We start from the raw sequence: 26046 nt of genomic DNA, 5'->3' as shown, positions 1-26046 counted from the left end.
AGAGTTGCTGGCTGCGTCAGCCCCCTGGAAGGGGTAAGGGAGGAGAGCCAGACGTGCCACCTGCCCCAGGACTGCCCGTCCTCTGCAGTTCGAAGGCTGCACCAGGCACGCTCCCAGCTTGAAATAAGACCAACAACTGAAATCTGGGCTTCAGAGCGGGTTTAAGAGCAACCCGAGTGGGTATCTGTAAACACAAGCCCCTGAAGCTGCCCTCATCGCTGCCAAAAGCTCAGCCTTCAGCAGCTTCTGGAGTTAAGGGTATGCAGGAAATGCCACTGGTGCTGTAGCTGTTAGTCAAAGATGCTGATCTACCAAGCTTTCCTTTTGAAAAACTACCAGCAAATCAAGTCACTGATGAAATGCACAGAGAAGAGGGACACGTACCCTGGCACTTTGCCTGTTGGCTTTTTTCTCCTCGTCAGGAAGCGGTGGCATCGGGTAAGGGTATTTTCTGCTGGAAGCAATAGATCCAGTGGACGAAGATGGAGACTTTGCAGGAGACAGTGTCCTGAGATGTTGAAACACACAAAATAAATGCAACGGCTTCAGATCCTAGCACTGCAACAGCAACTGCCATTACTCTGAAGCTTGGTTCAGAACCAAGTGTATAACTTATTATTAGCTCAATATCAGGGGGATAAAGTTGTTTGATCAGTAGCCTAATAATTTCATTATATGAATAAAGGTATTTATAGCTTTCAGGAACACTGGAAGAAAAAAATAAAATGTCCTACTTCTTATTAGAATCATATTGCATAACACAAATGATTTCTTAAACTTATATGGTACCATAATTAATCATTATAAAATTAACCAAATCTGCAATTGAGTAAATACAGAACTAAAAGACAGATGTGGCATTATGAAGCCTAAATAGAAACAGTGATTGTATAAATACAAGCTGAACAACAACTTCTGCCAGTGACTAAACGGCAATTATCAGTGTCTTTATGTATATCTTAAACATCTCCTATATTGATACAAACATAGCAAATAAATCTATTCTTTTATAAAACATTAATTTACACAAATGCATGCACTTGGAGGCCAAACTGTTAGTTGTGAAGTAACAAAGGCATATACAAAGTGCTAATAACAAATTATTAGACATGCAAGCATCATACAGTGCATATTGTTCCAGCCAAAGAAAGAGTCTGATGAGAATATACAAAAATGGACTGATTAGTCAATGGCAATCAGCATTTCTGTACAAGGTGAGTAGAGTAAGCAAAGTAAAGTAAATGTTTGTATCACATGAAAGGCATTCTTTTCATGTCAATAAGGCAGCAAAACATTATTGACTGAAATTTTATACCCAAGAAAACTCTTATGCTTCTGTTTTGAGATTCTGCACTTTTCCCACTCAAGAGGTTCCTATCAGGCTCTAAATCTGGGCAGAATAAAAGGTGAAAAAAGCCTCAAAGTAGAAAATTTTAGCTACCCTGGCCTTCTTGTTCTGTTTTGCAGACTGAGGGCATTTCCAAAGGAGGCCTCCCACTAGTACAGGCATATCACCCAGACCCTCCCTGAGCACTGCCACCTACTATCTTCTGAACTTAACGCATCCCTGAGGATGGAAGCTTTCCCTCGGTTCCCACAGACAGGTCTTCCAAGCCCCTCAAACACAGCAGTGGGCTGCATGTTGTCCAGCTGCAGACCCCATTGATGAGCATCATCACTGATACCAAGGAGCCACGGGAACCACCCCTGGCAGACAGCCCCACGTCCCTGGCTCTGGGATTTGCAGGATCAGGTCCTTTCATCTAAAGAGCATTACAGATAAGGCAGGGACTCTTGTGTCTGGAATTGTTTTGTGTCTCTATTATCTAAGGGAAATCAATTTATATAATTCTTCTTTTATTCTGGACTGCTGTATCATTTTGTTGTGTCTGTAGCTCCCTACAACAGCACACTCTCTTGTCTCCCATACAAACAATGATTGATGGTAGCCACATGCAACAAGATGTCAATGGAAATTATACCGTGACAGCTTTCCAGTCTGGCTCACAATGCTCTAATGTCTCGTGTTCTAGCCTCTAAGTTCAACAGCCCTTAAAAGATCTAGGTTGGTACAATTGTCCAAAAACTCAAGAGAACATCTTCAGCATGTGCATTTTGATCACCCATTAAGACAAACTGGACATACATGAACATTTTCAGGAAGATAATTTTTAACAGCTCCTGCAGTAAAAAACAAAGCTTTCAAGTGTCCAGCATCACAGATCTGGGCACCAAACTGCACAGGTTATTAAAAAAAAAATCCAGGGAAAGGTTCTCAGCAGTGGCCAGCTGTTCACTACCTGCACAAGTCCCCTCATCTGTTCCCACACTTGGACCAATAAAGATCACTAGTAAACTGTTAGTGGATTTAGAATCAAAAAACAAGTAAAGAGAGGAGGAAGGGGGGAAGATCGGGAGAGTAGATTTTACATATTATTAGTAATCCAATTATTCACAAATTTTGCCCCATAGCTATAGCAGGATTTAAAATCTCCATGTTTAAATTTACAGTGATGCATCTGGAGATTAGAAGCAAGGAACTGGGGTCTGTTAGATGTGACTTGGCAAGCCCTATCAGAAAGCTGTTTATGTAGGTAGCTGTTTAGGCAGGAGGTGGCAGACAGAACGAAGGCATCTCCCATCCATTGCACCACAACCAGGCACAACATCAGCTCCTGCACACCACAGGCTCTTCCCAGAGGTTATTTTAGGCACCACAAGAGAAGGTCATGGTGAGAGGGAAAGCCATGGCCAATATACCTGTCCACCACCTTGAGCAGGTGATCCTGGGAGGAGCAATAACCCTCCCCAAGGATGGGGCATCTTGAACATTTTCCCTGCATAGCAGGTCCTCCTGACCAGGATCCCTAGCTAAGCCTGCAGCCAGGCAGCTTTGCACCATAACTCAAACACAATGCTGCCTTTTCAAAAGATTTTGAAGCCCAGACCTCCAGTGTAGCTGCCTACATTCCCTACTTCTCGACCCTGCTTTGCGTAGCCAGCTCACCTATAGTTTGCACACCTAAATGATGTGCACATTGCTGCTCACCTGCATGGGCAAAGCTACGGCCAAGTACATCGAGAATGCAGTTGCACACTTAAAAGAAATGACCTTGCCCTCCCCTCACAGGCCCTCGCTCCTTATTTCTGCTACACAAGTTATGTGCTGGTTTTCGTCATCTTTAGTGCCATCTACTGAGACTGCAAAAACGTATCAGCACCAAGTGTGTGCTCACAGATCATAGGATGCGTGTTGTGTGATTAGTGTAGTTGGTTGAGGCGTTTTTGATGACTTTTCAAGTTCTGCCCTGCAATTGTGTATGTGCTGTGTATCCCAGATTTACATGTACTTTAAATGAGAAAGAGCCAGACATGACCTTTCTCATTTACAGAAAGACAGCATTCAGGGACACTTGCGGGTAATGCTGGGATTAAAGGTAGGCAAAACTTTGCAGTTTGGGCAAGGGTGGGGTCCATTTAGCTTTCACTGGGGTTTCAGTTCTCCTGCTATCACATCCATTAGCTTTCATGCCAAATCTTGTTTCCAGCTGAAACTTATACAAAAAAAAACCTAGGAAAGCAGACTGGGTTGCAGACTGCGTTCTGCCCTGTGCACGCGTGACAGCTTCAGAGGTTTTACCACCAACTCCAAATAAAGCCATGCACCTCATTGCACTGCAAGAATTCTCATTTCTGACCAGAAAGCAAGATATAATGGCCCCTTCATGTTCATCTTTCTGTCCTGGAAGCGTGAGCACTCGGATTAACAAGAAAATGCTGTGGCAGCTGGAGGACATCTGCATGCGCTCTCCCGCAGCCAGGCGCCTGCCTGCTTTGCCTTCTTGCCACCTACACGGGAAGAGTGCTGGCCCACAAGAGACGGTATGAAATGTGTCCCCTGGTCACACAATGTCTTGTGACTTCAAGTGTCACTTTAGCTGAACTCAAGGCAGGTGGCCCTGAGAGATCTGACATGTTCATAAGCTGTGCTTGATTGTTTCGCAGACTCAATTTAATGAAATTCACTTAACATTCAATGTGGCAAAAGCATTTCAAGCTCAAATGTAGATACTATCAGCCTAACCTGACCTTTGCTGCCGTAGGCTCAGCTCTTTGTAGGACAAAATCAGCATAAATTGTCCTATATTAGGAAGTTGGGATGGTCTAAAAACACTGATGTGGCTAAACATTTTAACAATTTAAAGGCAGTTCTTTCTAAAAACCACAGATGTGCGCAAGTTTTCTCTGAAAGGTCAGCAGCAGAGGGGAGGCTCAGCTCATAGGGCTGCAGAAGAGGCAGGGGCTGTGGCCTGAGTCATCCACTGTCAGCACTGCCCAGAAGCAGGCACTCACACGCTTCAATGAACTCTTTTTCCTTAACTCTCAAAATGAAATCCTGATCCTATTGACATCAATAGGCATTTTTCCATTGGCTGCCAACAAGGACAATATTTTGCTTTGGCTGTAACAGGGAAAACTTTTTTTTTTTCCTTTTTCCCCTGGACAGACAGTCTAAAGCTGCCTCAGCGAGAGCAGGGAGCTAATGGCTGGTCACGGCTCCGGCCTCAGCTGGATGCTCACAGAGGAAGGCAATGGACCCCAGAGAGCAGCAGAGCCAACTCTGGCGAATGATCAGCTGAGGAGAAGCTGAGACAAAATTGAGGAAGAAAGCAAGAACACCAAAGCACAGAAAAAATAGGAGGGAAATGGACAGCCTGTGGTCTCCTGCCCTCCATGCTCCTTGCCAATGCCTTTCTGATATGGGATGGCCATTTTCCCTCTGGGTAAGCACCCTAGGTCTCCATCTAAACCACCTGTTTTCTTCATAAACTATTTTTATGCCAAACCAACTCCCATAGAATCTAAGTTACTGTAAATATTTGCATTCAATCAAATGTAGGCAGCTCAGTGCTTCACAGGGTGCCTTCTAGTCTTTTTCGTCTATAATTATCGACAGAAATGCCACGTTTTGGGATTTGACAGTTTATTTTCTGACACCATCATGGTTCCTGAGTCTTTCAAGATTCAGTGAGGATTCTGAGTAATCGTTAAACATGTATCACAAGGTCAGCCTGTGCACTAGCCACTGTAACTGGTAGTAACAGAAACAAGTAGTAGTACCACAGTGGTGAAACAGCATGCCTTGCAGCAAGGCCAAATCAGGGAAAGGCTTTCTGCCTGGCTTATTGCTGGGGTTACAAAGGTAAGGCTTGGCATGCAAAACTAAAATCTAGCCTAGACTTTCAGCAGGAAAATGAGATTTTTCTTTACAGATCTTATTCTTTTACAGAAGGGAATCCCACAGCTGGGACTTTTCTGGCTCCAGAGACAGCTGCTACTATTATCATTAACAAAAAGTAATTACATAGGAATACCCATTAGATTTGTAGACTAGAAATAAAAATAATAACTAGGACACTGCATGTCAGAGAGACAAATTTTGATTTATACTAGTTTTTTTTTTTTAAGCTGATGGAGAAAGTTTTTGTGATGACTAATATCTCTGTTTTCTGAAAATTTGCAACATTACTAGGAATTGTAGGAACTGTTCTTGTATTTTTTCCTGATTCTACTTCAACTCTACCTGCAACAGCACCAATCATCAACACATTGTTCCTAAAACTACAAGGAGACAAGCAAAACAGTAGTGTTACTTTTGGGATGTCTTTAAAATAAAGGAGAAATCAAAGATGCTTAGCAACAAAAATACTACTCAGCTAATTATCCGGTGTAAATATCTTGTCTTGGGCTAGTATCAGCAGTATCAGCTGGACAGCATAACTTCAGCCTGACTTTCTGGTTTATCAAATAAGATTTGTTTTGTTTTGTTCGTGAATCACTTCACAGGCTCAAAACCCAGCCATACGATGTTCAGACACACTGTTCTTAGGAATAATGTTTTCCTGTCTGTAACAAATTAACCACAACTACACCTGAGTTTTGAGGAGAAACTGTTCTGTTCAACCTCTCATAGGCTCATGACAACTCATCCCAGGAGATATGATCCTTTGCCTTCCATAATGCACCTGTGGAATACTTCCCCATGGCTACCTCAATTAAACAGGACATACAGGTTTCTAAATTTATTCTGCTTTCTCTCTCATTTCTAAAGCTACTGCTGCAGGCAGTCATTACTAAGTTTCTATTGTGTAAAATTTTTAATTTATGTTTCATCTCTGCTGATATACAGCCCTTAAAACTCACATGGGTCAGCTTAATCCTCATTTACATGCCAAAAAAAAAGCTTGGTTTATCTCAAATACAATTAGAAATGTGACTCATTCAATGCAGCAGTTGAAAACCCTCAGGGGCAGGGCACGCTCCCATCAATTTAATCTAGTTGCTAAATCAAGATATACTGATATTAAAAGACGAAAACCAATTTAAGAGTATCCACACAGGAATTTAAACTTGTTTAACTAAACCATCTAAAGTAACGTATTTTAAACTAGTGTTATCTTCCTATTCCATCTATGTGTTTGTTTATTGAGACCACGGGGCTTCTGAGACAAACACCCTGAAAGACAGCTATGGGGTTAAACTGTGGGGAGTGACTCATGCCCTTGCCTGAACAACAAAGGTCCAGAGTGTACTTTTAGGAAAAGGTTTGCTAATAAAAATATACCTCATTTCTAGTGTGAGTTTGCCTAATTTCACCTTCCAGTGACTTTATGTCATTAGCAGCCTTGGTCTATGAGTCTAAAAGACTTCCCACGAGGATTTTCCTCCATATGCAGCTATGTGGATGTTACGATCAAGTAAGCATTTAGCTGCTCCATTAAGCTGAACAGCTTGAGGCCCTGCAGTCCCTTCTAAGGTTTCTCAGGGCTTAAATCTCCCCAGTTCTTGAACATGCTTGTTGAGCTGTGGACACCAGAACTGGACCCTGTATCCCAGGTGCTAAAGTCAGCAATGGCAAAACTACTGGATTCACAATGCACCTTGTCTGAATGTCCAAGCACCAACCCCAAGACCTGGCTGATACCGGCTGGCAAACTCACAACATCCTCCCGTAAGCCTTGGATTCTTGTGTCACAGATTATTACTCCTTGCTCAGGACCGAGATCAGGACTGGCAGGCTTAAATTCACCTCACTTGCCCTATTTGCTCATTGGAAAGCCTTTCTGCAACTTACTCTGTGATTTAAGAGTTCTTGAAAGCAAACACAAGTGGTCTAAAAAAGCGACAATTTTATGCTCTTTTAAGACTCTGGGACATTTTTAGTTCTAAAAACTATTTAAGTCCCACTCTGCTACTTAATATCTGCCAATACTACTATTGGAATAGAAGTGTTTCATTAGCACCTCGTGATACAACCCCATCACAGCTTTTTCCCAAATACACACTGAACAAATTTAGTGAATGTTTCTGCCCTTTTGCACTGTTATTAGGTCTGCTAATGTAGCAAAATTATCGCTAAGATTCTAATGACTCATTTTTATAATCCTTCACTGTTTTGTCTAAAGATTTTGTTTTTTATTCTTCCTTGTTTCTATAATGCTTGTTTCAGCTTCATTTTTGATATGTCAACTTAGAGCTTCATCAATTTCTTTCATGTTTTATATATTTGTCATAAATTGTCTTCCATTTTTTCCTATGCTAGTTCATTTTTTCAATTGAAGCAAACTTCTGTTGTAGCTGTGGGATTGTGTCTTTTGGGAATCTACTAAAATGTTCTCAGTCTCTTGTTTCACGTACAACAGAGAGGCCAGCCTCATGTATGCGATTTCTTTTCAACTTGGAATGTATCAAATAATACACACTTTCCCCTCTCAAAAAAAAAAGTTATATTTTCAGTTGAACCCTACACTCACTTATAACAGATTCATTAGTGGTTTGATAAATAGAGCATGAAGTATATTCTCATGCATTTTATTTTCCAATTACAAGATATTTATTATTTTATTGTATGCTGAGGGTAAAATACCACTACTTTTTATTCTTTTTTCATTTAAATTTTAGTATGCACTATATAAGACAGTGGGTAGTCAATGTGTTATGAAACCACTTGCTTCAGTAAATTACATTCTATTTAAGTTAATACTACTTTATTAGTGATAAATATGTCTCATGCCCATAAAACACTACTTGGCATAAAATGATGAGAAAGCTACTACAAGCTATAGATGATGGTGGGAACGCATGCACTACACACACCCTTTTCAATGGCTTCATTAAAACATTCAGAAAAAGAATTGTAAATTGCACATGAAGCCAAAAACAGACACCAAAATGCAGCAAAAGAAGAGGGGCCCTTTGCACCTACAGTAACTTGTATTGATTTATACAAGGTAGGAGTTCCAAGATATTTGTATATGCTGGAACAGCTCTTAAAAAGGATATAGAATTAATTTACAAAATACCTAAAGTATGGTCCTTCAGTGTTTTTATTCACATCTTCTACCCACTTAGCTACATTATATTCTCTTTTGAACCATGGGTTTAAATACCTGCAGAAAGCAATGGAAGGAACAGAGAAAGCAGAAGAACAAGAATAGAAAATCTGAGAACACACAGCACAAGCTTAGCAAGGATGTCTTTATCTCCAAAATGCAAGTGAATATGGCAAATAAATCAGTATGAATGTTGGGTGAGGACTAGGCAATGTGTACAACTGCATGAGAAAATCTGACCTACAACAAGACTCATATGTTTGATTAATCTAGAAACTCTTTCAGATACATTATCCATTTAACGTCTTAAGGGTAAAATTCACTCCTATGCAGAGGGCCAGCATTAAACTCGTGGTTTGAACTCCTCTCATGATCTCAAAATAAGGATGAAGGGGCATTTTGGCTCCAATCCTGCAGTTTACTTTTTGAAAACACACATTTGCACCCATCTAGAGTAAATGGCAAGATAATAGCTTAAAGAGCACAAAAACCTGGGCTTGGCCCTTTCTACAGGAACGAATTTCAGCCTTAGTGTGTTAAAAGGCTCGAATTGTTTGCCACTACAGTGGCAATTTTTAAACTTATGAACAAATAACTCTCTGATTTTTCAATGATCATTTAATTTGGTGGGACCACAAGAAGCTTTAATGGAGGTGGGCTGCAGAGTTATCTCACATTTTACAGAAACAATCTTGATACCAAAACCACACTTTTTAGGAAAAAGGTCTGAGCTGCATGCTCATATTATTTACATGAAAACTATGAAATAAAGACGGTGTTTAATTATCTGACAGTAATATTACCAGGGAAGAAGAATTTTACTTTTTTTTTGTAACTGGTTTCTTTTAGCCCCCAATAACAAGATAAGCAAATTCCTCCCCCTCTGTCACATTAAGAAAAAAGGGTAATGCGGAAACAGGAGTCTGCCTGGTCCAATTTAAATTCTGTTCTTGTTCTATAAGAATAGCAACAGCTTAACAATTATTTATAATCACCACCTTTATATAATAGAGACTAGCACAGTCTGAAATAGGAAACAAATTGTAACCAAGCAAAAAGGGGAAAGAAATTCTTTAAGCTATTTTCAATGTTTCTGGGCCAGTTCTTGACACTCTTGTTTATGACAGTGACTCCAATGACCTCACACATGGGAACAGGCCTCATAAGGGATTGCTCAGATGAGTAAAGGTTGGGCCAGATCACGTCATTCAGCCCCCACCATATTTCAAACCACGTTGACGACAAAAGCAGCAGCACTTTTTCAACCTCTTTTGCTCCTTTTTTGCTCTGGAACTTCTCCTCCCCGCCCTGCGCAAGCACAGCCACAGCTCTCAGAAAGTACTCGCCCTCAGCCAGAAGTGCTTCTAAGTAGCTTCCTCAGCTCGCTTATTTATCAGGAATCAGGAGTGCTTTATGCTTTCCAGCTTGGGCTCTTAGAGAAAGAAAATGTCAAAAGTGGTAGCGCAGCAACAGATGAACCACAAGTGAAGCAACAGGCTGGCGCCAGCATCACCAGGAACTAATAAACTTCTGCTTTCACTTTAATTGTAGGTGCAACTACACATTTTCTTATACTTGCTGCTATACTTTTGACTTGCTTTTTTTCATTTGAAAAGGTCTTTTGGTAACCATGAAACACTCCCAATCTGGCTTCCTGTATTAGAAAACAAAATGTAACGTGGCATCAAAGCATGCAGTTGTTGCACAACCGTGTTGCAGGGTTTCCTGGGTTTGGTTGTATTACAAACCGTTGTTTAGCACCTCAATTCATCTGTTACAGAAAGGTTAAACGCGAGTTACTGGAGACCACTATGTGATACCATAGAAAGCTCTCAGGTTGGTCTTCTCGGCCACAAGTTCATTAGCAATGGCCGGAATCCGCATTTTCCTTGAGTGAGAAATTCCGCTTTGAAACACAGGTGTCCTTACATGTAAGCCTACAGCTAGGCCAACGGCTCAACGTGGCTTGTAGCGCAACATGCAACAAGGCAAAAGACCTGGGCTCAAGACTACTCGTACTCCTCAGGCTGGCGAGGAGGAAGGTTAGCTAGCGCTGCATCAGCAGGAGCACCTCCAAGCAGTCACAGTGTTTTGCCACAGTGACACTATTGTCATACTGAGGGAAGGGACTTTTCACGGGATAAAACGGCAGCCCAGAACGCAGGGGCAGGTGAGACTGACCTGTGATCCCGACTCCCTGTTTGGGGGTGGTCTGAACCCCCTGGGCTTATGCCTTGGGCCGGGATTTGGTGGGCGAGAGAAAGCCCAGGCTCAGATGCATGGGTTACCCTGCTGCAAAAAGACAATATATAATAGAAAGTCTAAGCCAAAGATGTTCGTATCAGTTATAACAACGAGGAAGACAAACGCTTGTAGGAAAAGCAGTGCAAATTAACAAAGGTCAGAATCACTATTTGGCAAAATGCACATTCCCTGGGACCTGTTTTAACACAAGCTCCCAGTTAAACTATCAGCTTATTCCGAAAATTCTCATTATCACTCTGGGATAACTCTAACTGATTTTAACAGAAAACTTGTTTTATCAGGTCATTTCATCAACCCTGTCTGTGAAAAAGCTGCAGACACATTTGGCCTGTTGGCATTCCTTCTCCGTAAACTTAACCATCTGCCTTTAGAAAAGAACATGAATTTTGTTTTAAAATGTCTAGAAACAATTCAAAATGTCCCAAGAGAGCTTGAGCAGTCTCCATAGAGTTATAACCTTAGGAGAAGCCTTGTTCACGTATCTGTTAGGTACAAAGGGTCACACAAAGGCATGAGCAGTACTTTTTTCAGGAACTGCCCAAAGTGCTTGCAACCCTCCTGTCAGTGCTGCTCATGAGGGCTGTGGAGCTCAAACCTCGCTCAGTGCTTAAGAAATTTTGCTTAAATGATTAATGGCACGAGGTTCTATCTGGTGCTCAGCTCTATAAAAAAGAAACCTTGTGCATCGTATGTGCAGTTCCTGCAGACTCATGCATATGTTAAATACTTTTGTAGGCAACTGTACTAGGGTGCACCTGCTTAAAAAAGAATTGAATTCTGCACAAGGTATGACACAAATAAATCTATTTTTCTAGTGGTTAACTACACTGTCTCTACTACTAACAGGAGATCAACAGTGTTACCCCTTTTCTTCCATCGCAACAAGTGTGCTTCATTGGACTCCCAGGGACCACGCAGGTGGACTCTCCAAATGCCATCCACAGTTTCAGAACAAATTTCCATATTATTCTATATTTCCCAAGAAGGTAAATTTGTCTGGGAAAGGCCTCTATGTATTTTGAGGCATCCTCAAAGCAGCTGGTGTTGCTTTTTGTTTTCCTAAATGAGTAAATGCTGGTCACGGTTAGATCACTCTCAGTCAATTTTCTCTGCTTGCAAAGGAAGTTATCTCTCTAACCAGAGCCACTGTGCACCCTCAGCAATTCTCTCTGTTCCCCACTGAATTGTCACAGCATGTGGATCATTCAATGGGAGCTCTCTCTCCAAGGGGTGACAGGCTTGCCAAAGAGACTCGGACAAGCCGTGCGGTCCCATGCAATCCAGGATAGACTCTGTCAGGAGAAAGACCATTTTCCTGCCCAGCAGGTCTCTGCCAGGAACACACATGCTGTGCTTCATCCCTAACAGGCTGCTGCATAGCCCTTGGGAAGTGCAAGCCTCCTTCCTCTAGTAGCACCAAGGCTGCTGCTGGCTTGAGAGACCACAAAAAGCAGCAAGAAGGAAATCAGAGAATTAGGTGCAAATCCAGGGGCACCTTTAAAAGCAAAAAAAAATAATTTACAGGGAAAAAGATTTCCAACTTATTTAGAGCTCCAAAGTTTTCAGGGCAAATGTATAATATACCAGCTGAGCAGCACAGAGGAAAAAATATGCCCATTGGGGTTTTTTGCTTTTATTGAAAACAATACTCTTCCCATCCAGTTACATTCACTCTAGACTAAAAAGAGCTGATCTGGTTTCATTCTTTATGGACCAATTCAGTCCAAATATACAGCTCTACTGAATGACAGAATAATGGTATCATTAATTTAGTTGGGGAGATTTTTAATAAATTTCGTTTAAGAAATGCAATTGGAAAATGAACAGGAGAAGTCTCTGAAGAAGAACGTGCAATCTCATTTGTATTCTTGGCAGCTTGGTCAGACTAATTTTGCTTTTATCAAACTGTCTCATGCAAAGAGAAAAGAAAATGAGTGAAACAACATTCCAGTAAGAGTTTATCAGCACGAACACCAAGAGCACAGGGGCACTTGACAGATAAACTCCTCCAAGGGATCCAGGGCTAAAATTTCTGGTTCCATGTTGCCATTTTGACCATGCAATGTTATAATTGCAATGTGCATCCAACTATTATTTCTGTAACTCGTAACAGAGGGTCTTCTCTACGAACCTTTCTGAGCCTACTCACCTCAAGACAGTGCACTGCAGGTGGAAGAAAAGTTTCAGAACAAACTCAAAATCCCCAAACTGAAGAAAGCAGGGCCCAGAGAGGAGTTAGCATTATTAGTTTCTAGCACGGTTGGAATCAAGCCTGTTTGTCCATACAGGTGCAAAGTTAGTACTAATGATACAGAGAAACGGCACTGGTCATCGCCACCACAGTCAAAGGAGGAGTCATTCCCGTGTGGCATTAACTGCTGCAAGAGCAGGTCAGTGCTTGACAAGCCTAGAGATTATGTTTCCAGCCATTCCATTGATTCCCGGAAGGAGCCTGAGCCAGCAGGCTTAAGTACATAAGAAAGGCTCTTTCCCTATGGGGAGCAGTGCACACATGGGCTCTTCAGTAAATGTAACCAGCAAATCAATACAGAAAGCAACTCTAAGCCATACTGGAAAGCTCTGGGGATCAGTTGCTTGGTAAGGACTCTCATTACCCATTTATTGCAGGGCTTACTCAACATTGGCTGTTTCAGGCTTACAACAATAAACTTCAGGGCACTCTCAAAGCAGACAGATACCTCTCCTAAAACCTCCAGGCAGGTACACAGAGATAAAAATCTCTAGCTCTGCAATGGCCCAGCTCAAGGTGAAGACAAGGGTAGGGAACAGGTTATCAGAAATTCAGTATTGAACCAGGATACACTCAGCAATGGCAGTTTACTGTAGACAAAACCCTGCAGTAATGGTGCAGGCTGCCACCATCATTGGGAATTGCTATGGGAACGACTGTGAGGAAGCCTACATAAAAAAGAAAATTGATAGTTAATTTTTAAAGAATACATAAAAGGAGATTGAAATACATTAGCCAAACCATTTACCAGATTATCAGTCAGCAATCAGAATGAGCCACAGAGCAAAAATGCAGCTGTCTACTTTTCAGTACTCTTAATCTCCATCTACAAAACACAAATATGAAAACTGTACTTTTTGGCTTTGCTTTTTTAAGTTAAGACTTACTCAGTTGAATTAGACCGTGGCCTAAATCTTTTGCCTCTGACTTTCTTTCTGTTTCCTCCTATATTACCTGAAAGAAATCAAAGGATAAAGACAGATAGTAAAACAACTTGAAACTCACCTGCATCCTATGCCAAACTGTATACTGTTTTTGCATCCCCAGCAGAAGAGTCATTACCTCATCAGCTTTAATGATTTAAAAGTCAGAGGTCAGTCTCTCTTGATTTACCTCTGACCAAGTAAACTTGACACTTAGGGGATCTTTCTCTAATTTTTGCTGCAACTGTGCAGAGCAGAAAATTCCTTAATTTCAGCTTTCATTTGAGAAAATCATTACACTTCAAGAAAAACACTAAACACTGCCTGATAAAAACACAGAAAGTGGCAAAAGTGAATAGACTTCTTTCTCTTTTTCATGTGAGCTCACACTGGATGAATGGGAGAAATCAAATATCATTTCTATGTGCCAAAGCATTGTGCAAAAATGGTACTTGTGTAGGGTGCTTCTAAATCCCAATTCCAGGTTAATAGCAGCACAACTTTAAGGAGTCATGCTGCTGATCTAAGATCAGCCAAACCTTCAGCCAAGCAGCAATGGCCCAGAGGCTGGTTTTCACTGTGGCCAGCATAGAGGTTCACACTTACCTTGCCAAGAATTACTCCTAGGCCTCCCATTTTCACAAATGTCTGAAATATGTTTTGTGTCTGGGATCCTTTCACTCCAGGAATGAGATAATCCATTTGACCTGGAATAGGAGGGCTCAGATGCGGTTATTGTTAAGGGTATTGTCTCACATCAGTGTTAGCTCATCGGTTCAGAGAGTCACATTCCCAAGGCCAGTGACATAACACAGCCTAAGGTCTGTCTGCACTAGCAGAGCACCCAGGATTTCTGGTCAAACCCTGTAGTTACGCTTTGCCAGCTGTCCCTGCAGTGGTGTGCTGCATCCATGTTCAACAGCCAGGCTTCAGCACTGCTTTCTCCCCTGTCTACTGTGGAAAGCACAAACACCAGCACACACCGGATTTCCAGCTCTGCCCCACTTCTTAGCTGGAAGATGCTCTTCCAACTGTGCTCCTCTCAAGGTGTTTTTTTCCTCACATCCTGCCTACAGGCTGCCCACTCCCTCCTCATGCTGTTGCAGGAAAGCTGGGACTGCTTCCCTCTACCCACTGTGACAAGTCTCAGCGGCCCAGGAGTCTGTGTGAACACCCTCCCACCCACAGCTGGTAGCTCCAGTGGAGGGGTAATTCTGTCTCATTTTTGCTAATTTCAAATTTTTATTCTATTTTGTCAGCTGGTTACTACAGTATATAATTTTAATGCCAAACTCCAAGCCAAAACGAGTCTTTATAACTCCGTGCTTGGTGCAAACTAAAGTTCTTCTTTCTTCTTGTATTCCCTCTAAGAGCCAGAGATGTGTGTGGCAAGGTCCAATACAAAAGGTTTACAACAGGCTCCTCCTGTTGAACCAGAGCTGCTGCTCAGCTGTTTGCCATGAGATCTACAATTACTACCAAAAAAGAAGAAAATGAGAGGAAGTTGAAAACTGGTCAGAATAGATGGCTTATTTATTACAAAGAAGTTTTGCTTAAAGGATCTGTTTCCGTCGTTTTTAAGCCTGAATACTCTTGCATTTTTCAGTTTCTGCTTTCTGACAGATGCTCTCCAGTTTCCACAAGACCAGGCTAATCACAGCCATGCTGAATTGAGTCCAGAGTTTCATTAATTCAAACTTACTTACAGCATGAAAGGTCTGAGAACCAACAGATCCATTAACAGATTTTTTTCGCAATTTTCTCCTCCTAATGCTCCATTTTCAGGTTCAGGAGTCTCTTGCTATATACTGGTTTTGGTGTTTGCTGTTTCATAATAGCAAAAGTTATCATAAAGTTATCTCTTAATCCTTGAACATCCTAATACTAACACTTCATAGAACTTTCCAGCATGCAGAAGCCTAGGCAGCTAATGGCCTGGTCACTCTAATGTCTCCCAAGAGATGTCATCCATATCTGCACACAAAGCAAATCCAAAACAGCTCGAAAGGCAGGAAACAGCACTCTGGGCATCGAAACGGGAGGGCTTTGTCAGCTCCACCACAATGTTAATGGAGTATTTGTCAGACTTACTTTTCCAGATGTTACAGTGGGACAACATACCTGAACTGGTGGTGGGGAACAACAAAACTCTCTAGTACAGACAGACCTTAGAAGCCATTAGCTTTTTGGAACAAATAATACAGAGACACATGAAAGAAATGAAGTATGAAAAGAAACACAGATACTGAACGAAAGAAGAAACACATTAAATGATATTCATTTTAAAACTTCTTTTTTTCTTAACTGGTATTTAAACCTGCTTATACAAAGCTATGAAAACTTGCTTCCCCAAGACTTTTTAAAAAATTTTATCCAAATGAGAAAAGATTCTCAAACACAAAGAGTGCATCATTTAAGATTAAAGCTTGCTCCCTGAAAACAAATAATTTATCCACTCACTAATTATGCACCACTATAGTTTTCTTAATAACATATTCATTCGAACAGACTGAATGAAGTTGCATATAGGATCAAGCTGCTGTACCCAAGTAGCAAATGTCAATATAAATGTATCCCTTGATACATTTCTCTTTACCTTCTTTGAAATAACAACAAAGAAAATGGCTTCATCAACTGCACAGTTACGGACTGCTCAGCAAGACAAGAGTGGAGAATACCAGTTTTCTTATGAAGTAGTTCAGGATTTTCTGTTCCTCCTACGACACAGTTCTTGTCATAAATGGTTTTAAAGTGCTAGCTGGAGATTTTCATAATTAAAGGATCTCTAACTGCAGAGGGATGGTGAGCATCATGACCTAATGACTTTAGCAATTACAAATGACACTCAATGCTTTTCAATGAATTTTCCGTTTTTAAATGCTGTTGCTTTTTTAAAGTGACTGGAACAATAACAGAATTAGTGAAATCAAGTGAAATCAAGGGCAAAACCTAATACCCTGCTTGGTTACTCATAATAGCAAGCACAAAACTACAGAAAGTCTTTGTAGAATTATTTTCTAAGATAACACCTGGTTACTGTTTAGTATACTAGTCTAGTAAGTGGAATAAAATGCAAGCACCATCATCTTCAATGTGAGACAGCAGGAATATTATCCAGAACTCAGTGAATTAATGATGCTGACATGTAAATATATAAAAATAACATTTATATTGAACAGTTTATGTTTATAACTATTATTGAAGCAATACAGTGTCCCTTTTCTTTGATTACATGACCATGATTTTTAAAATTGTGGTTCTTTTAGTTTGTTGGGGGTTTTTTTGAGCTAGCAATTATTATTAAAGTCTACTTGAAAACAAATCTCAAGCAGGGAGATGATGAAAATTTGATTAAATGAGAATTGGTTTACAATGGAAAACTTGTTTATTCTGGACTAATAGTAATAATTAGCAGCTATGGGCATGTAAGAAAAATCAGTAATCAAAGCACAAAGGATGCTATTTCAAACATTTAACAAAGAAAGAAGAAAGAATCAAACCTGCTGCAAAACAATGAAATGTTCTGACTAATGGAATAATGGGTGATGGAACAGGTAGAAATCTGAAAATGCGACAGAAAAGCAGACCTCTTCTTAGAACTAGATGCAGAGTTTGTGCTGACTCCAGGAGGCATGTCGCTATAAAAAGAGTCGGCCTCTCCAGGCTTTTTTACATAATCTCCCTGGGGTATTTGTCTAAAGTATAATAAACATCATAGAGTCAGAAAACATGACAGGCACCAGCACACACACAAACATGCACAAATATTAGTCTAAAAGAAAGAGGCAAGGATAGCGATCCTTGAGGAAATCTGTTAACCACACACAATAAGTCTATTAGTAAATAATTCAACCATCCTCCCACATGCTTCTGATACGTGCAGAAAAGTGGATTATGTGGTTTTGGTAAGGGAATATTTCACTGATAAACTCTGATCACAATTTTGAAAGTGAATAGTTTGTGGTTCTTGAGATGTTGGATAACCAAGTTCAGACGTTTCAAATGGTTCATGGCGCTGATTGCAAAAAGCATCCCCAGGTGCAGTGCAAGTACTGCTGAATGCACGCCTGGATCAAAAGGGAGTTCAGGAAAAGTGAATGCTTTTTTCCTTCTGAGGTACATGCCTTCCATTTAATTTTTGTGATCACTATTGAATTCAAGAAGATCAACCTGTTGAGTTGTTTAAACCTTGGAAGGAGAAAAACCTCCAGTTTATTAACTGTTTTCTTATGCAGGGGAACTAACGGCAGTGTCAGAGGTTCTCAGCTACTCCTGACTACCACAGTAGACTCAATCTGCCAAGACACACAGAAATAATGCCACATGAATCTGACAATAGTTTATCTTTATCCAGTACTAGAAGTTCGGTTCTGGTGTATAAAACTATCAATGCATTAGAAAGTCCTAATCAAGTTATGCAACTTTTTTTCAGATGGTGAATTCATTGCCAGCAGAAAAACCACCGTGTAAATACTCCAGTTACACTTCCACAAAGTTGAAAAATCCTCCTTAGTACAAGTAGCTACTTTGAAAGTTGGCTATATCATAATACCAGCAACTTAATTATCTATTCAGCCTTGTACTTGCCAAGGCCTTTTTGCTTCAGTCTGCCCCTATTAAGATGCGCACTTATGGGAAGGTTGATTCACATTCAGATTGTGTCCAGCTACAGATCTGAACTGGCCTCTCTTCAATCCATATCTGAATTTCTAATGCTCCTAAAGATTTTAAAATATGTAATTATATGGCACATAAATCATTACTGTAACACAGTACTTCCACACTATTTCTTCTAGCATCTCTCGATGGCCATGTTAGCCTGTGCTTATAGAGACATTGCGTGCAACTAAGCAGCAACAAACCCTGAAATTCTGCCTTCCGTGTGCCAGGTGACATTTCCTACGCACCAACCTCTCCTCTTGACTTCAACAGCTTTGCCTTTTTCCCGTTACGGTTCCTAACATCTGACCTTGTAGTACACAACCAGCACTTGGCAGAGCTTTTCTGCTCTTTGCAAGTGTTTTGAGCCTGGCGGAAAAAGCGCTACACAGGTAGTAGAAATGGAGAACAAGCGCAATGGGTAGCGGCAAGAAACAAAGCAGCAGCTTGGACCAGGAGCCATGATACAGGCTGAAAACAGGGGAATTTGAGAAACCCTCTTATCCGTGGGGGACTGCGAGAGGAAGGAGCCAGCTCCTTCCTGGAAGACCCATCTGCCAGGCAGATAACTGATCAAAAGGAGGTGGTCTTCCAGTAGCTAAGCCCCAGCACAAGGAACTGTTTGGGTTTTGGCCACAGGCTTGAAAGCGTGAAAGCTCAGCCCTGTGCTGAAGATGGTACCGTGCTTTAGCTACAAATCGACCAAGCAGGGTGGCAGGAAAGAACAGGCTCTTCATTCGCACAGCAATTTAACTGCATTGTATTTTTAACTGCAAAGAAGCTCCAGGAACGAATTTGTCTCAAAAGGCTCCTGAACATCATTTTAATATTAATTATTCAAATCTCAGCCTCCCAAGAACACTTTAATCTCTAATAGCAGATTTTCAGCCTCTCTTATTGCAAATATTCTCCTGTTTTTTCCTAAATAAAATAAGTCTATCTCAGAAGCAAACATTATTTTTGCTACTGAGTCCAGTGAAATCAGGGTTTCAAGCAATGCATTTAGAGAATAAATACCAATTTCATATATTCAAGCAAAAATTCTTTAAAATATGATCATTCATCACTGTATTTTCTTTATAGAAAATATAGTGATCACTGTATTTTCTTTATAGCATGTAAATGAGTATGAGAGAAGAAAAGCTATTTTCAGAGCTTTCTAAGACCCATTCCATTACTTTTATTACATACCTCTGTCTTCTGTAGTTTCTTTCCATACAAAGAGAAAAGAAAAAAGAGTGAGTTCTCAGTATGCAGGTATGCATGCTCAGTAAGAGAAAAAATAAATGTAAAGAGAAAAGCAATGTATGCAGAATAAAATTTTTGCTCAAAATATTTCTACATAAAACATTTCTGAAATAAACCTACTCATAAACATACTAAATCAGAATAAACAATAAAAATATATTCATGTTGTTGGTTAAAGTCAGTACTAAGCTGGAGGTGCAGTTCATTATGAGTTTAAGTCTATTCACTGTGAAGCTGCTAGTGAAAGGTGCACTCTTGCCTTCCCCTCTTGACTAGATACGATCTCAAAATGAGCCTTAATTTTAGGAGTTGTACTGAAAATAGAAGTCCAGATTTTCAGATACTGTCAGAAGCTGAGGGTGATGCACCAAGACAACATAACCTACCTTTTTACTGTCGTAATCTTCATGCTTTTTTACAAATGTTTCTTTCATTACGTATTTCTGAGCTGCTCTCAGCCTACTTCAGTCTAAGAAACCAGCAGTGGATGCACTGGTTCGTTATGCTGAACAGCTGGGGCCATGTCCCAGCTACAGCACTGCCTGCAGCTGAACCTGCTCTACCCTCCAAGGACACCAAGGACCCATGGAGGAAGGACTTCAAGAGCCAGTCTCACCCAAACAGAGGTGACAAAGTAAGTACCTTGAATCTTTTTTTAACACATGCAAAAAAAAACGTAAACCTCTCTTGTTTTAGTAGAAATTCACAAAAGGATTAAAACTGGAAAAGATCAGTCAGGCTAAAATAATCCATTTTGCCTTTCAGTGAGTGGAACACTGACAGCTCCACACTGGGACAGAACTTGCACCTTATTTGCAAATTACACATCTCTCATTCTTACCAAAAAACATGCCTGAATTAATTTCAGGTTAAGCTGACTGAATATAAACAACTGTTCAAGGAAGCCTATGGTTAAATGCTTTACTGGGTGACTGCTAAATTTACTTTGTCATTAGGAAAGATTTATCATTGAATCAGACTGTATTCTTGTCTTTCCTTTGTCAGGTACAGTAAAATCACTATCTGATCAAGAAAAAACTAAATAAAAAAATACATTTCAAACCTGGATCAAGCTCTCCAAAACCACTTACATATATGTAAGAATTGCTTGAAAAATACTAATACTATGAAAATGTCACTGTATAAATATAATCAATTTCGAATATTTTAGATTGTTTTAATTGTTCTTTTCAGAAAATAATCAGCTATCAGATGAAATAAACATATTTTAAACTGTATTAAGAAGAGCACAATTTACTTACTTGTAACCCCAACCAGTTATTCCTAAAACGAGAGCCAACACTAAAATGGTGCCAGCAATAGCCCCTATTATTATATTTGTGCTAACAACACCTGGAAACACAAGAAAGAGGAAAAATATACAGAGTTTTAGAAGAAAAATATACAAAACCAGTAAATGCATTGTCTTTCAAAAACCTGCTTGAACAACTTATAACCTGCCTGGCAAATACATGCTTACATTGGAATAAAAGTGACTTTTTTGTTTGTTTTTGCTCAAATCCCCTCCATAGCTGAACAGACTAACCAAAAGAGACATTCTGGAAGATGGTAAAACTGTCCGCCACAAGGATTTATAATGAAAAACATTTACACTCTAATTTTTCCACCATATATTTTTCTTTTGTATGCAAGCCTAAAGATAAATAAAAACTTTCACACAAAAAATGTAAAAGGCTAAAATTTGTGTGTCAATATTCTGCATAGTGCCCCTGTAATAAAAAATTTGACTCTACAAATAAAAAACAACCAACATTAAGCAACACTATCTTTCCATCTAGATATGAAAAGTCCCAATAACTTTTTGCTAATCTATCAATATACTTAATAATGCCACTTAGATGACTGGGACAAGCAAGGTACAACTGGTAGCAGTCCTGAGAGGTGTACTGAGACTTTGTGTGCGGCACTGCTCACATCCAGCCCCAGGTCTGAGATCTAATTCACAGACACTGCATGCTTCTGCTGTGGGAGGAAGGGAAGGGAATGAGACTCCGAATGGTGCATCATGTTGTATGCTAACTGAAAGAGCAGATCATCTAGTTTTGCTTAATGAACCCTCCTCAAATCCAACCTTTTCCAGTTATTGGTAAAAATTACAACAACATACCTTTATTGATGGCATCTTTATCAAAATACATATCATCTTTGATGCGAGAACTGCAGTCATCTCCTCCCCAGAATCGGTCACAGACACACTTTATTTCATTACTACAAACCTGCAGCCAAACGTGTAGCTCAGAATAAAATCATAAAATTAATCTATTCCTGTTATTAATACCTACAGTATAGGTGCAGTCATACAGCACTGATTTTGACTGCCTGCAAAATTTTGCAAAACATATAAATATATTTAAATATATTTTACATTTATATGCTAGCTATAAATGTATTAAATGTATTCTTATACTTTATATATAAATTTGTGTAATATATATTAAGTACCTGTAACATTTTAATATAAGATATATTTAATAGAGGCATTTCTAATTGCTTTGGGAGACTCTGAACCTCGATGATTTTAATTTTTCAAATATGATGAAGTGGTTAATTTTCAGATGCTATGTAAAAGACAAAAGATGTTATGAGAGAACAACTCCTTTGTTCTCAGCTTAGTCGTAGGGACCTGGACACTGTTCCAAACTGTGTGAGGGACTAAGGCACATGCCAGGGCCACAGCAAAGCCACGGGCTGTGCACTCAGTGGAGAAGCTGCTACCAGCCAAGAACCAGCTCACTGCCCTCTTCTCTAGAACAAAGTAACTCACAGTTAACAAAATCCAACAACTTCATAAATCTTCTTGGCTGTTGACATAATACAGAGAGAATTTAAAAAAGCATCTGGAAGAACAGAGATCCAAGTTTCTCATTTCTTAAACCTGTATTCTCCAGTATGTTGCCTCAGAAAGTATCAATCAAGTTAGCAGAAGTGATAGCAAAAGAATTGATCGATAAAATGTCTGCAAAACTAATATGTACTTACTGTGACTCATTGTTTAAGATGCCTTGACTGGTATGCATTGTGTTTATTTACATGCCTCCTCCCCCTTTCCTTTACAAAACCTTCTCCAGTATTAAGACTTCTAGAGTCACACTCCTGGCTTCCTGAAAGGTCTAGCTAGTACACTACACAATGCCAGATACTCAGCAAAAACAGAAGAAAAGGATTAAGGAGTACAAGAACATACACCGTGTCCTGAACAAATTTGGCTGTCTGTGGTGCCTGGGCAGGTACTGAAGTTGAAGGCCTCGGTGGGGAGGCAGCGATGCTCAAGGCACACCATGTTCGGCCCGCACGGCGTCCCATTCTCCACATAGCCCAGGTCCGTCTCCTCATCAAGCTTCACGTGGCCACCACTGCAAGACAACCAAGAGGACCTCAGAGACTTGTGCTGTGATTAGATGGGGCTCCTTGAGAAACCGGGCTCTGGGCTGCTGCCTTCATTTCTGTCTGTGTTATACAATTCCCAGAAGAAGTATTGGCTTATTTATCTCACTGGCCCTAACATGAAACAAACCAAAATGCGGTATATCTACATCAAACAAAGGTAATGGTGAAACATCACTTTTCATCTTACAGTTGTGTGAAGCTACGGCAACACATCGTCTAAAACTGGGACTCAGCTAACATATGGCAATGTATTAAGCTACCAGTTAGCTTTGGCGGTGCAGGCATATGTGTAATTATTTTGAGTACATTAAGTACTTCACAAACAAAGAATGCACAATCAAGAGGCCAGAGAACAGCATTATTTCTCTACAGGCAAAATGAACTACTACACAGAGGGGATTGCAAAACAGCTGTGCTCCCCACATGCAGTCAAGTTCCTGAAGCTTAACAAAGGTTGAGCTAAAAAATGGTTACGTGTTAATAGGGAAAAAAAATTAATGGAAACAGTTTTTCTCCACTTAGAAATTAAAAAGCTGCTTTTCCATGCGAGTATCTGTTCTGCTTTCAGGATTTTCAATTACCTGCAATTGTAGACTTTTCCAAATTGCAAGATTGATGATGTGATTTCACCATCAAGTTCTCCAAGTCTGGGCACACTGGATATATTGGAGCACAGAAGGTATCCACAAAGCACATCCCTGCATTGAGAAAATAAACAGATACTCACTGAAAAGAAAATTAAATGAAAATAGATGATCAAAAAAAGTGTTTTTCTTCACTTGCTTCGTAACATGCTTGTTATTCCTTGCTTTTTTCCCACTGACAGTAACTCCCGTAAATAATGTCTTTTTTCCCAAGAAAATTATACTCCTCGGAGCTTAGACTGGGAAAAGAGTCTTTTCTAAGATGTATTATCAAAAATGCTCCGAGTAATAGCAAGCAGGGAGCTGTCAAGAACAAACCACACCAAATTGATTTAAGACCCTATTAAGATACAGTAACTGGCCCATAGAGGAGAAGCAGTAGATACTGGCTTTAAACAAACTCTCCTATGACACATATGTAAGGGAACTAGAGACATTAACTTTAATTCAGCTGTTGAAGGGACTTTACACCTTGCCTGTGGAGACTCATGCACTGTCTAGCCTCTCCTATATTACTGAATATTTTTTACTCGTGAATTTGTAATGGAACAAAAGTAAGGCTATCAAATCTGCACAGAAAGGTGGGGAAGGACATTAGTTCACCTGTAGGCAGGACTAGAATGCAAATAGCATTGACAGAATGGAGAATTTCAGGGTGAATGGAAAAACCAGGGTGCAGTTTGATGAGGACTGGCAAAAGGTTCACAAATAGGCAGAAATAATCAACTGCATGAATACTGAATGTGAAACAATGGTTTAGGCAGCAACTTGCAGGAAAAGATGTAGAGGGTTACAATACAGCATAAAGGTAAACACCACACTGAGACATGAAACCACAGGCTGCTCTCCTCTGCACTGCTAAGCCTCGCCAAGAGTACCAAGACCGCTTTTGGTCCAAGTGCTCCCAAAGCTCAGATGGTGCTCTCTTGTCAAAGACCATCTCCTCTTGACACTCCTCTCTCTCCAGAATTCTCTGCACTAAGCTTTGCAGGAGAGGTCTGCTCTGTACAGAGGCTTTTTGAGCCTCTTCATGACAGCTAAATAACTAGATTAGGAATAAAAATCTCATACCAGTTGTTTCTAAGTGGATCAACTTACTGTTTATTGCACTGTATCCAAGAGTCTTTGTCTCTTCCACAGTTTCCTTTCTCAGTCCCTTCAATATTCAGCTTCTCATAGCAGTATCTGTCAGCAGCTGTCACCTCTAAAAACAGAAACAAATATCTTCTAAGATGATGAAGACTTTGAAAAACCAGGTCCTGGGAAACGGTGATGCACAACCAAAGCAAGCAGAGCTTCCCAATCCGTGAACTGCAGTACCAACGGTCTGCAGGTGGCCTGTGAAACTCTGCACAGTGTTCTCAATTAAAAATTTTATGTTGGCACCACAGGACTGTTTTAAGATTTTGTTCAAACTGATCAGGGTTTATTGGTCCAAAATGACCAGAAACCACTGAAATAAATCAATAAATATGCATGTAGGCTCCCTAGGTGGTTATTAATGAGAAGTTAAGCCCTAGACTTCAGAATAATCACCAGTAAGTTAACCAACACTAGAGAAAGAGCTGGAAAAGAGGCTTGAAAGACAAAATGAGAAGGGAAGACAGGGAGGGTCATACAGTCCTAGCTGGTTTTAACGGTTCTGAATAAGTCTCTTCCATAACGTTTCTCAGCTAAGAGAGTCTTTCAAGCCACATGAACAACAAACAGCTTAGCAATAATAGCATTCACTCACTTTCACCCCAGATATATTTACACTGCCGGTCCCTGGTTTTACATCTTCCTCCAAAACAAATACCCTAGAAAGAAAGAAATTATACGAAAAAGTTTCAAATAACTTAACCTTCCAAAATATGTATTTGTTTAATATACAGATTTGTCACATGCTTTCTACTGAGGCAACTAATATCTGATTCTACTTTCTGTTCATTTAAATGCTTAGCTCCAAAATATAACTAGCACCCAAAACTCAAGAATATCAGCAGAACTGTCCCACGTGACTTCCAAAGATCTTAAACCAAAATCTATAAAAAGCAATTTATAAAAGCAGAATGAATATAAAACAAATTGAAGTGCTAATTACCTGTTTGTTATCACATGAATATCCATCCATTTTATGAATATTGGGAGAACACTAGAGAAAGAGAAAATAACTTGATCATAGATCAGACAAGAATGGAACCAAAGCATACAACAAATGTCATATGGAAAATTATTTCAATATCATGCTGTTTTTTTCAGTGTCAGCAGATTTA

The 26046-nt window shown here is 40.0% G+C and overlaps 1 protein-coding gene across 5 annotated transcripts in view; it reads right to left on the bottom strand.

Annotated features, from left to right (window-relative positions):
• Positions 1 to 26046, bottom strand: part of ADAM22 (ADAM metallopeptidase domain 22) — a 139362-nt gene that overhangs the window by 7335 nt on the left and 105981 nt on the right. Inside the window, exons 19-31 of one of the 5 annotated variants that reach the window (XM_086742245.1) lie at positions 25875 to 25925; positions 25527 to 25590; positions 24890 to 24995; positions 23729 to 23845; positions 22945 to 23113; positions 21868 to 21976; positions 21002 to 21092; positions 19683 to 19700; positions 17420 to 17527; positions 14439 to 14539; positions 13797 to 13863; positions 8364 to 8450; positions 385 to 508 (exon numbers count right to left, since the gene is read on the bottom strand). In XM_086742245.1, the coding sequence (XP_086598371.1) occupies positions 385 to 508; positions 8364 to 8450; positions 13797 to 13863; positions 14439 to 14539; positions 17420 to 17527; positions 19683 to 19700; positions 21002 to 21092; positions 21868 to 21976; positions 22945 to 23113; positions 23729 to 23845; positions 24890 to 24995; positions 25527 to 25590; positions 25875 to 25925 (1212 nt within the window). Of the gene's footprint in view, positions 1 to 384; positions 509 to 8363; positions 8451 to 13796; positions 13864 to 14438; positions 14554 to 17419; positions 17528 to 19682; positions 19701 to 20997; positions 21093 to 21867; positions 21977 to 22944; positions 23114 to 23728; positions 23846 to 24889; positions 24996 to 25526; positions 25591 to 25874; positions 25926 to 26046 lie in introns of those variants that run through there. The other 4 variants (XM_086742246.1, XM_086742247.1, XM_086742248.1 and 1 more) reach the window with 4 other exon arrangements.

This window comes from Chlamydotis macqueenii, chromosome 2 (assembly GCF_036417535.1).
Source record: "Chlamydotis macqueenii isolate bChlMac1 chromosome 2, bChlMac1.mat, whole genome shotgun sequence".
Taxonomy (NCBI): domain Eukaryota; kingdom Metazoa; phylum Chordata; class Aves; order Otidiformes; family Otididae; genus Chlamydotis; species Chlamydotis macqueenii.
Note: the sequence above shows the minus strand (reverse complement) of the source record. Positions and strands in the feature narration are given on the sequence as shown.